At 52.5% G+C, this 12169-nt stretch overlaps 1 protein-coding gene across 1 annotated transcript in view; it reads left to right on the top strand.

Moving 5' to 3' along the window:
• MTPN (myotrophin) overlaps nucleotides 1-9502 on the top strand; it is a 30807-nt gene extending 21305 nt beyond the window's left edge. Inside the window, exons 2-4 of the mRNA XM_075558713.1 lie at nucleotides 184-297; nucleotides 1382-1465; nucleotides 6557-9502. Coding sequence (XP_075414828.1) covers nucleotides 184-297; nucleotides 1382-1465; nucleotides 6557-6643 — 285 coding nt within the window. The 3' untranslated portion in view covers nucleotides 6644-9502. The remainder of the gene's footprint in view (nucleotides 1-183; nucleotides 298-1381; nucleotides 1466-6556) is intronic.
• Nucleotides 9503-12169: the final 2667 nt, after the last annotated feature.

Raw genomic sequence — 12169 nt, 5'->3', positions numbered from 1 at the left:
AGTTTCAGAAACTCACAGGGGCAGTTAGTTCTGCCCTGCCCTAGAGGGTCACCGTCAACGCGGTGGCCGTGAGTTTGGTGGCCGTGTGTGTGTTTCTGTGTGGCTTTAAGGACGGGACTCGTTGGGTGGCTGGCTTGCCTGGCAGTCTCACATAGCGGTCAACACTGTCCCCTTCTCTCGCAGGGGGAGGACGTCAACCGGACGCTGGAGGGCGGGAGGAAGCCGCTGCACTATGCTGCTGACTGCGGGCAGCTGGAGATCCTGGAATTCCTGCTGCTGAAAGGCGCTGACATCAACGTGCGTGCAGGCTCCGCCTCCGGCCTCCCTGGTTCACAGGGCAGGGGGTGGGGTGGGGCACCTCGGGCACTGCAACAAAGCAAATGTGCAGCAAGTGTGGAATGGAAAACTACCCTTCACCTGGCTCCCAGGCAGAAGTTAAAAGAGGAGAAGGCTATGTCTACACAATAACCCGTTTGTGTGGTTTAGGGCAGTGCTGTTCTGGAGAGCCAAAAGGCAGAAAGAGTCTAATGCCCTTCCCTGAGGAGTAGGTCGCTGTGTGGAGAATGCCCTACAAGAAAGCACTGTGCCACCATAAAGCAGACGCGGTGGTGCACGTGACTGCTCCGTGCCCACTGAAGACCTGGTACAAACAAGCAGCACACGGTGGGGGGTGGGGCACTGACAGCTCAAGGTCATGTTTCCTCTTGAAGGATGCCTGCTCATACCTGTGAGTGTGTGACGTGGGCATGCTGTGCAGGAACGGTGTCTCAGCAAAGGTGTGGACAACAGAGGGTGCCATCTGATTGTCCCAGGTCTACTGGGCCTGAGCGGTGCGGAGCTCAGACTTTAAAAGTCACCCCAGGACACAGACTTCTGACAGAATAAACGTTGGTGAAAGAACCTAAATGCATGCAGTTGGGTGGATGGAAAGCCAGCAACACGAAGAAAGTCTGCTTTTAGCCGACCAAACTGAGGGTTTGCCCCCTGGATTGTGGTTTCTCGGGCTGACTCGCGTGAGACCCACATGCTCTGTAGGTGCAGGTCGAGGTGCTCACCCACCCGAGCCTAGGACTCTGCGCATGGCCATTCTCAGCTGGCCAGCGGGTGTGTGGCCGAGGCCCTTAGCTTCTCGCTGGCCTGTGTGACGGTTTTTTCCCTCCCCTCTACCTGGACCTCATTGGCTTTTAGACAGGAGAGGGAATTCCTGAAGAGGCTAAATAAGTAGTTACACAGTACAGCACCAGGCCAGGGTTCTCTCTGCTTAGGGCCCTGCCGCTGCCTACACGCTCAGACCAGTGGCAGGGATGCATAGAAAGGTAAAGACTGGCAAGCATTCCCTACTGAGGTGATTAATCAGGGTCTGTCTCTCCCCTCCCCCCAGGCTCCAGATAAGCATCATATCACTCCTCTTCTGTCTGCCGTCTACGAGGGCCACATTTCCTGTGTGAAACTGCTCCTGTCAAAGGTGAGGCTGAGTGCCAGCCCCTCACTGTGTGGCTGTGGGCTCAGCACCTGTTGGTTCTGCATTGCGGCAAGTGCAGCAACGTAAGCGGGGGGACAGTCTCCCGGTGGAAGTCTCCCAGGGGCCTGTGCACATACTGTTGGCAGTTCAGGGTGGAGAAGACCCTGGGCTGGGATTACAAGCCCTCAGACGATGTCACGCCTCTGATCTCAGCTCTCAGCTCGGAAGCCCCCCTAGTGATATCACGTGGCATGGGGGGGGGAGGGGTTGGTCAGCTTTTCCAGCTCCTGGAAATTAGTAACTCTGCACCTCCCTCATTCTGATGGCTTGGGGGCTTATCCTTGAAGTCACTGAGGCAGCTCTGAAGCCAGCCACAGATTTCTGGATCTGGCTTGAGGCCTGTCTCCTTGATCATATCACAGGAAGGGAAGGGCTGAGAGGAAAGCCCTAGGGGACATGCCTCAGTCCAGGGCCATGGCCGTCAACTCAGGACATGCCCCTCGGCAGGCTCTCTTCTCTGAGCCTGGCTGGCATGCGGGTCAGAGGCATGTTCTTGGGTGCTCGGAGGGACCCAAACCCTGGCACTGCAGTCCTGATCCCAGAGGTGTTCAGTCCTGGTGGTTGCAGGATTCCGAAGAAAACTTCAGTATTCGATTCAGCTCCTGATGTTGGTTTGGTCTGCGTGGGTGTGGCCCCAAAAGAATGCCCTGGAAGGCTCTCACTGGGCTCTCACAGGGGCTTGCTTGGGAGCTGAGTTGCCTGGCGCTGCACTGGGTGTGCTTTTCCATTTCCCTGCACCTGTGGGCTTTCTTTGGGCCTGTGCCTGGGTTTTCGTGGTCAAACCACTAATGTTCAGGGGCGGCTGCAGATGGCTCCTCACTGCCAGCACATTGAACAGCGGTTATCTTCAAGGAAAGCATGAAGGGACTGTTGGGCCTGACGGGACACAGTGGAGGAGAGAGCTGCTTTCCCCCAAAGGAGGGGATGTGCTTTAGTCACTGCAGTTTTATTAGCCAGATTTGTTTGGGGTATTGAATTGTGCTCTTTTGGAAATCCTTCATTGTAATATGCGTATTACTTGCTTCTCGAGTTTTTGTTGTTGTTTGATTTCAACTTAATGCAATGAAAGATGGGAAGTTTGTGAAACAAGGAGAGATTTAGAGCATTTTAATTCTTGGTTGCCTTTATAGAAAAAGAGGAAACTTAACATTTATAGAAGACATGGTGTGTGCCGAGCATACTGTGTACATTAATCTCCTTCAGTTTGTCATCCTGGGTCCACACATATTCTCACCTGCTCTGTAGCTGAGGCGGTTGTCTGTCTCGGAAGGTTCCCTTTCAGACGACTGTCGGCCGCTGGTTCTGACAGCTGTGAGGGAAGCGCCAGCATTCCTGTGGGTCAGAGGCGGGCTTTTGGTAGTGATTTGGCGATGAGAACAGTGCAGGGACAAGGCCTTCCACATGAAGAGTGGGATCTGCCGACAGCCATCGTGTCCAGTGGTGGCTACCAACGAGAGGAAAGTTAGTGTTTAACGTGATGAGTCACTGCTTGGGTGCACAGGGTTTCTGTTGCACGTGCGGTCACTGAGTCAGGACCGGTTCTACAGTACTGACAGCAAAAAGCCAGGGGCTCAGGAGGCCCCTTCTTACAGACGTGATGGTAGGTAGTCCAAGCTTTGCCAGCCGTCTGGCCTCTACCTTGAAACTGCCAGTGCCGTTCCAAAGGCGCCCGGGTGTGCAGCGGTGGTGGTGTAGTGGTGAGACTAGCTGCCTTCCAAAGGTGCCTGTGACAGTTCAGCAAATGAGCGTGGCTGCATCCCCAGCAGACCAGCCCCTCCCCATGAGGGTGGACTCTAGAGCACCTTTGTCTTGAACCCCCCGCCGTCCTTGGTGCAAGGGCCTCCCCCCTGCTCCGGGAAACGGGTCACTCCTGGCAGCTACACGAGTGCTGACTTACTGCAAGGTTGCGGTTTTGCCTGGTAAGTGCTTACAGGACAGGCGGCTGGGCTTCTAGGACAGACTGGAGCTGCCCCGAGGGATCCAGGGGCTGGGCCTCTTCATGGAACAGGCAGCCTCAGCTTCTAGGGACTGAATGGCCAGTGGGTTTGACCTACTGGTAGTTTGCATCCTGGTGCTTAATCCATTGTGCCACCAGGGTTCCTGTCTGTGCTGCTATGTAACGACAACCACACAGCCTCCTGGGAAAATAGAAACTCTTTAAATAAAACACACGAACTAGAAGGTCGTATACCCCAGAATGATGAAACCACATCACCCAGAATTGGAAGAAAGTTTAAAACCATTATAATACTGCTTTAATCTTAGATTATAAGTGGAAACAGTATATTTCTTTCAATCATTATTGTAGACTGTCGAGTATTAATGGTATCTGGCATACCATATGCTTGGTCCTATATCACAGTGCTAATTTTTGCATTGATTTTGCACATTTTGCATTTAAACCAAGCAGCTGCTATTCTGACAACTGGCCCCTATAACAAAGATCAGTATCAGCATGGATACCCCCAAAAGATAATGTCACCACCAAGATAATGTGCGATAAACTCCAATTCCAGTTTAGGAGTGTCGGTCACAAAACGCTACGTCCAGTTTTCGTGGCCTGGTCGCACATACAAAGCAGGTAAGACTCTCGGAAGTAGGAAGTAGGTAAATCAACAAATCAAAGAAAGATGATGTTCTTGTTTCTGGCTTGTGTATCTTATCTTTCTAGGCTGTATTAAAATCTATTCAAAAGCTGAAAGAGCATGGCATCAATTTTTAAGGAAGCATTCTTGTACCACAAATAGTATTCAAATCTCTAAAATTATGAGTTTTGAGTATATAGTACATGGAGTGCCTTAGAGCTGTGACACACACACCCCACCCACCCCCACCGAATGACCATGCCACCACTGGGGCCACCCCACTTGCCCGTAGCAACCCTGTCACCCTCAGGAATGCCTAGTCACCGACCCCGCTCTAAAAGGCTGTCTGATGGTTGGCACACACGCGGAGAAGAAACCGCCAAGTTCACACCACTTACATGCGTTTCTTGACAGTTTGGTGTGGAGTGTGTGTTGCCATTAGAAAAAGAGGATGTGAGTCAATTTGTTGGGGCGGCGAGGCTAGGAGTTTTGGGTTGTCGGTAACAGAGGTCTGCACTAACAAGCAGAACAGGAAGCTGGCCTGCAAGCAAACCAAGGATCTGTGAGCCTCTGGGTAGCAGGAACTTGTCGTCCTCGCGTGGGAGTCGATAAGCTTGAGCTCGTTCGCTTCTCTCCACCTAGCCTTTAGTCAGACCAGCCCCCCCAGGATGACCCCATGGAGAAAAGGGACTCCTCAGCATGAGAGTGGGAGGCTGGTATCAAGGGAGGTGACCTCTGGTTGCTAAAAGCACCAATGCTTATCTGTACTCGTCAGGAAAGACTTCTCCCTATTCCACCTTCTACTTCCCACCCTGCTGGGCCTCTTTCTCTCCCTACACGATGCGGACACTCAAATATGCAGTGATGGTGCTCATTGAATAAGTGGGTGTGCCACAGAGAAAGGGTAAGGTGTTCCATATAGAGCCCAGAATGACACAGGCATTTATGTGCCTGGCCAGTACTGGGGTCTGAGAAATCCCATAGGTTTGAACATCAAAAGGCTCTTGGGAGAAGAGACAGGTGCATTAGAATAACATTGGACTCTAAAGCACCATTGGATACCAGGTTTAGACTTCATTATATAAGCAGAAGTGAAGTGTATAGCTTCTAACCAAAAGGTCAGCAGTTTGACCCCACCAGCCCTCAGGGGGAGAGAGATGTGGCAGGCTGCTTCCATAAAGAATCGCAGCCCCGAAAACCTCATGAAACAGTTCTCTGTCTCGTGGGGACAGGATTGACTCCATGGCAGGGAGTTTGCTGGAGGTAGAGGCTGATGGGTGCTGGGTCCTTTAGAGAAGGACCACCAGTGACCAAAAAAAAAAAAAAAATGTAGACCAAGAAAATGGCCAGGTATTAGAGGGTTCTTACTGACTCTCCTAGCTTCATGGGCAGACAAAGCCAAGATCTGCAGGAAGGAAGACACCAGGCTGCAGAGGTGGATGGCTCCAGGGGCAGCAGGCAGTATGACAGGCTGCTGGCTCGAGTCCCAAGAACTGGAGGTTGATGAGACATGCGGCAGCCAGACTCAGCAAAACACACCAAGCAAGTCTTCCTGTAGTGTCCCCTAACCGGAAGTAGGCCATACCCCAGGGGAAATGTCCTTTCATTTACACGAGAACTTCTTAACAACTGCTTGGCTACTCAGCAGATCCCCTTATGGAAATTGATTACATTGTGTGAGGTCATATCATGGGGTCCTCAACCGCCAAACCACTGAGCATCCTGACCCAGCCAACTGACGCAGACCCGAACCACCACAAGGCTAGTATCATCTCGGGTGGGGAATGTGGCTGCCTCTGGGAGTTAGAGGCACAGCCCGGCAGGGGGGCAAAGCCTCGCTGGCTTGAATGTGGGAGCCCTGCTGCCCCAGGCACTTGGCTGGGTGTTTAGACAAGACGGTGAGATGATTCCTGAACCCTCGCCCTGTGCATTCTAGAAAAGAAGAACTGTGACATGACTAGCCATTGAGGGGCACTCCCTGTCCCCGAAAAATGGTGCAGGGCAGTCTGGAAGTGGGGGCCCTGTGCTGGGGCTGGGGGCATGCTTAGAACACCTCTCCACACTAGAAGGGAGGGGTGGTTTGAGCTCTGGAGGTATGGGTGCAGTCAGGCACTTCCCACAGAGGGGCAGGAGAAAGAAAATCATTTTGTCAACATAATTACGCAAAATACTTTTAGCCACTGTGATGTCTCTTCCCAGTGTACAGGACAGAGGGGGGAAGCTGTATTCCTTGGATTGGTTCACGGGCCTGGGGAAAGAAACGAGCGCCCCAGTGAGAGCTTGCAATGTTGGGGCACACGTGCGCACCCTTAGGAAATGGTGTCCCTACAGCCCGGGCCACACCCTTCCGAGCTTTGTCTTTCCTCTGGTAGAGTGGGTTCCATTCATCGAGTTGTGGCGTAGCCGTATAAGCCAGTGTGTGCTAACGGCTGGCTCTCTCTTCTTTCAGGGCGCTGACAAGAATGTGAAGGGTCCCGACGGGCTCACAGCCCTTGAAGCCACTGACAACCAGGCCATCCGGGCGCTGCTGCAATGACGGGCCTGGACTGGCGGTCCTGAAGGACGACCCTGTGGCCTCACACTGCTCCTGTCTGTCTGTCACTCTCTCTCTCTGCCAGCTCCAGCTTCTTCACTAAACACTCTCCAAGGGGTGAGGAAGAAGGACATTCCAAACCAATCAGCCTCCCCGGGAATCAAAGGGCCTGCGGCGGGCGGGGCCCTGACCAGGATTCCTGATCCAGCCTGCCCCTTCTGTCTCCTCTAACACCCCCAGCCAGCCCCCAGGGGAGCAAAGTCAAACTAGGCCGTGCACCCGGGACCCTCCTAGCTCCCTGGCTCACTTGGTGGGGGTCTACGCCCTGTGCAAATAGGCATGGCTGTGGGGGGTAAACCTTGGGTGCTGGGATCGCAACCCGCTCTAGCCTTCTGCCTTAAGGGTGCACGCCACTGGGGACCTCCAGCACAGTGGTGACCAGGCCTTCCAACCCCGCCCCCCCCCCCAGGGCTGTAGGCTCAGTCAGGTGAGGAGGGCCCCTACCCTCCTACCCCCAACCTGGCTGAAGACTGCTTCAGATCACTTCCTCCTTCCCCTCCCCCAGGATCATACGTGTCCTTAGGTCCAGCTGACTCGGGTCACTTATCAAAGCCGTCCATGTCCGCAGTCTTCAGGGGAGACCATTCCAGGCTGGGAGGGTCTCGCTGTCTAGGCACAGATGTTGGGGTAGCACTTAGCAGCCCCTTCAGACTGCTGCTGGCAGTAAAGGGGATTCAGAAAGAGTCGCAGACATAGCTTCTTGGTGTCACACAGAAAGGAAGCGTTGTCTTGGTGCCCACGGGCCCTGCATTTGCTCTGAGGGGCCCCAGCTTGCTGGGAATGGCGGCTCTCAGACCCGGCTTGGATGCTGACCGCACTGTGCACCAAAGCTATCACTGGGCTCAGCCTGACTGCTGGGACACATTTGACCCCACCCCTTCTAAAACAATGCCTCATAACCAGGTCTCCCTGCCTGGTTGAGGGGCTCCCTGGAGCATCTGCCAACTTCCCTGCATACTGTGTCCTTGTTTCTTTTACAAAGCATGCACTGCAGACAGTGTACCACCTTCCCGCTGTATTCTCTGCTCCCTACAATGGTGTTCTTGCAGAAATTCCCGGGACACTTCTCCTTTTCCTCCCACGAGCTGCAGAGCCCATGGCGACATGCGCCTGAGGCCAGCAGGGTGGCTCCCTAGCCAGTCGTCATGCAATAATTGAATGTACCTCAAATTTTTAAGGGGGTGGGTGGGTGGGAGAGGGCTTTGTATGTGGCGTGTGGATGATGGTGAAGATGAGGGTGCGTACCAGGCAGCACAGCGAGCGTCCTGCCGCGGGGTTTGATGGTGAGCGAGAACAGTCAGCCTGGGGAAGGGCAGCTGGTGGTCGCCAGTTGCTGATGGGACGGTTGGCTGTGAGAGAGTGCGTGTGTGTGTGCGTGTGTGCGCATGTTCTCCAGGAACCTTTTTTACCCCGTGGCTTTTTCACTTAACTGCCCTGACCTTATGATTCCCCTGATCCCGAGGAAACAATCACAAAACGGCCGTGTGGCGGCTTTCTTACATTCGGCCACTTCTGCTGCCCAGAGGAGCCGGTGCGAGTTGGAGTAAAGGGATCAACTCGACGGCAGTAGGTTTGGATTTGCTCCGTGACACCACTGGGACCACCATCCCTTAGGCAGTGGAAGGCACTCGGTCCGTCTGGAATGCCAAGGCTGTGCAGCAGGGGCCGTGATGGTTTGGATTTTGCCTCTTGGTCTAACAATGCAGTGTAGAATCAACTTGACCCCTACACAACCTCCACCCTGCACTTTCGACGCCTTTTCTTGGGAATTGGCTGTTGCAGAGGGCCTCGTCCTCTGCCATCGCTGCCCCTGGCCTGCTCCCCCTGCCCGAGCTGCCTGCGCCCTGGGCTCCTGCCCAGTTTCCCCAAGGTTGTGCCCCATGCAGAGGCTGGTTCACCTTTCCTCCTGGCTCTCCGCCATGGCGTAAGCCCCTCTTTCTGGAGCCTTGCTTGAGAAAATAACATAGACGCGTAGAGTAGACTAGACTGACCAAGGTGGTTTACCATCTTCTCTCTCTTTTTTTGAAAACTCGGTTATTTATAATGTATTTCTAAACCACTTGGCAGAGACATTCACAACACTTAACATTGTTCATATTTTGAGTAAAAGGAGCTAAAACCACATCTGCTTTTTGGGTACTTCGTGCATTAGGAAAGGTCAAGTCCGTCTTGTTCTCCATGAAAGCTAACCCCAAATCTGGCAGCAACCCCTTGCATGTTCTCTAGTTTTCTGTTCATCACTCGCTTGTAGCCATGACTTCTCCCCAGGACACACAGGTGGCTGGCCTGTTGGTGCCCTGGATTGGCAGGGGGCTGAGGGAGGGGGTGGAAGCCCCGGACAAGTAAGCCCTTGATTTGTACTTCCCCAGATTATGGATTGTAAAGCTGAGTATCCCTTCTGAGTTTGTTTTCTTAATGACGGCAAACTTGGAACTGGCCGGCTGGGTTCCTGCCTGCAGCGCAGCCCACGTGGTCATGTGGAGAAGCAGCTGGGGAGAGAGCCTTCCGATGTGAGCAGTTGCAGTGTTTTGCATGCAGAATTTCAAAGACTTCAACTTGTCCTGGTTCTATTTTGTCAATGGAGAAACAGTCCTATCTTTCTAAGCAGTAATGGGAGGAGGCGTAGTGCTTAGTGCTTCTCGGTATGTTTTGGGTTCCTTTTTCCCGCCCTGTAATACTTTCGACACCATTGGAGTTATCTTATTATCCTACTACTAGTTCCTGTACATCTGAATGCTAAATAATACTGTGTTTCAGTTTTGTGTTGCAAGAACAAATGGAATAAACTTGAATTGTGCTACAGCTAGCGCCGTCCGTAGTGGCCTTTCTCCTTCCGCCACCGTCCACGGCATCCGCCTGCCCAGGCTTCCACAGCTGGCCCAGAACTTGGAGTGACTCCGACTTGTAACTAGTCTTTTATTGTCCGAGGCAGGGGGATGGAAAGAAAGTGAATTTGTGTCACTGATTTGGTTGACATAAAACTGCTTGCTGAAGGGCTGTGCTCTGTAGTTTGCAGTAAGAAGGTGTTCAGTAACTCCTGGCGTAGTGACAAGGTACCCTTAAGCCAGCCCAGGTCATCAGAGCTTAGTGGTGGCACCAGAAACAAGGTCGCTGCCCACCTCTCTGATCCTCGAATGTGCCGGGCTCCACTCCTTTCCACCTCAGGCGGGCCTCGCTGGGGCTGTCGACGCTTTTTTTAAGGCTGTTCTTTGCCAGACTGGTGTTCAGACTAGAACATGAGGTCTCTGAGCTTCAAAACAAGATTACATAGAAAATGAGTTTTGTCAGTGCTGGCACCATAAGGTATGATTGACCTTTGGAAGTGGCCCGCTAATGACAGATTTATATACAGATGTTAAAATACAGAAAGGGGAAGTTGGTCAAGTAATGGAGCTCTTGCCTTAAGCATTCCATCCGGTCTACATAGAAACTGTTTCAATCCGGTTAGATGTGCTCTGAATGGAAACGGAGCCCTGCAGAAGAGCAGGTGAGTGTCCAGGCTCAATGGAAGGCAGGCATCGGAGAAAAGCATTTGGAAAGAGAGACAAATCCCGTCCTGCTGGACAGCTGCCAAGACCTTCAGGCAGCCCACCATAACCACATGCCATAGTTGGCTCTTTTCCTTTCAGTACAAGACAAGTGATTCCCAAAGTGAGATCTCTCGGCCAGCGACATTGGATAGCCCAGGGATTTGATAAGACAGTGGACCTGCCCACGGGCTTTCCAAGGCTGCCGCCTTCATGGGAACTGTTCACCAGGTGTTTGTCATGCGGAACAGCCGTGTCTGAACCTCGGCTTCAATGACTGTACCACCCAGAGCTCCCTCAGCCACACCAGATTTTCCTCCAGATCTTTTTCATCAATGATACATAATTACTGGCTGAGAAAAAGTATGTTTAATAAGTTCAAATAATGCTGGCCCAAATTTTGGGTCTTAGCCAGTCTATCGAGAGCAAATAATACAGCAGACCCCGCGTACGAGAGAAACATTTTGTTATCTGAGTAGACCAGGATCAGCTCTGAGGCTCCTTACCAAAATACTTAGGGCCTTCCAGGTTTTATCCACTTAAATGGGGGGGTCCCACCTCACCATGCCTTCTAACCCACCTCTTCCCATAAACAGGGCAGCCGCCCTGCTCTCCCAGTGTTTGCTAGAGACACTTCCAAAATGCATTCCGGAGGCAAGTGAATCGAAGTGTTTCTGTCCAGGGGAGTCAGAGGACAGTGTACGGACTGCTGCTCTCTGCTTTAGTCTGGAAGAGGCTCGGTTAGTTGCAGAAGGGTCATAGCACTGGAATGCTGATGACCAGATGCACGTGGTGGAAGAGTCAAAGAATAAAGCGATGAGTAAACAGTATCATACCAAGCAGGGAGTCCTAGAGATAGGGATATCGGTCTAAGAGCTTTTCAGTAGCACCTAATATGGTCAATAGTCACTGTATTTGTTCTGTAGGTACTGTTAGGTGGTGCTGTTAGGTTCTTTAAGTGTTGGGCTGCTAACCACAGAGTCAGTGGTTCAAGCCCAACCGCCCCTCTGGGGAAGAAAGATGAGGCTGGCTGCTCCTGGCTAGATTTACAGCCTTGGAAACTGTATGTACGGTCACTGAGTCGGAATCAATAGCAGTGGGTTTGGGGGTTCACTGGTGTCCTTACACAGTAGAATGTGATGGAAGCTTTGAGTAAGTCTTGCTCAAGAGAAGAACAGCTATTGAGACGATTATGGCCCCTAGGGGCCAGTATATCCAGACATTGACCAAGTAGCCTCAAATACGAACCCAGGTGGAGACGCCCACCAGAGAATCCCAGCAAACCATTGAGGAATGCTGATCCTGGACTTGACCCGAAAGACAGCTTGGTAGAGTTGCTCGCCACCCTAGCGGCATGCCTGCACACAGCAATTGTCGGGTGGGCTTGCCTACCTGCTCTCTGCTCAGGCGGGATAACCAAAGCACCAAATGCATGGTCACTGAGTCAATGCTCATTGCACCTGCCACATTTGCAAGACCGTAACATGCAAAAGTAGAAAACCCAGTCTTCCTTCCTCAGAGGCTGGTGGTTTCAAACTGCTGACTACAGAGAGCAGCCCTGCACCACCAGGGCTCCTTCCAGTGCAATAGGTTGAGAACGATGGACCACGTCTGGCAGCAGTTGGAGCAAGAGCTTGGCACACAAAGGGAAGTAGCACATGGACGGTACCAAGCCAGTGGATCCTGTTCTCTGAGGTCACTGCAAACTTACTACTGTTGAGTCGATTCTGACTCACAGTGACCTCCAGGACGGGGTAGAAATGCCACTGTGGGTCTCTGAGTAACTCTTGATGGGAGTAGAAAGCCCCATCGTTCTCCCCCAAAGCTGCCGGTGATTTCATTCAGCCCCATGTGTAACCACTCCGCCACCAGGACTCCCGAGTAGGTGGCAGATACAGCACTTGGCTGCTAACCAAAGGTCAGCCGTTTGATCCCAGCAGCC

The sequence above is a fragment of the Tenrec ecaudatus genome, chromosome 9 (genome assembly GCF_050624435.1).
Source record: "Tenrec ecaudatus isolate mTenEca1 chromosome 9, mTenEca1.hap1, whole genome shotgun sequence".
In the NCBI taxonomy this organism is placed as follows: domain Eukaryota; kingdom Metazoa; phylum Chordata; class Mammalia; order Afrosoricida; family Tenrecidae; genus Tenrec; species Tenrec ecaudatus.
Note: the sequence above shows the minus strand (reverse complement) of the source record. Positions and strands in the feature narration are given on the sequence as shown.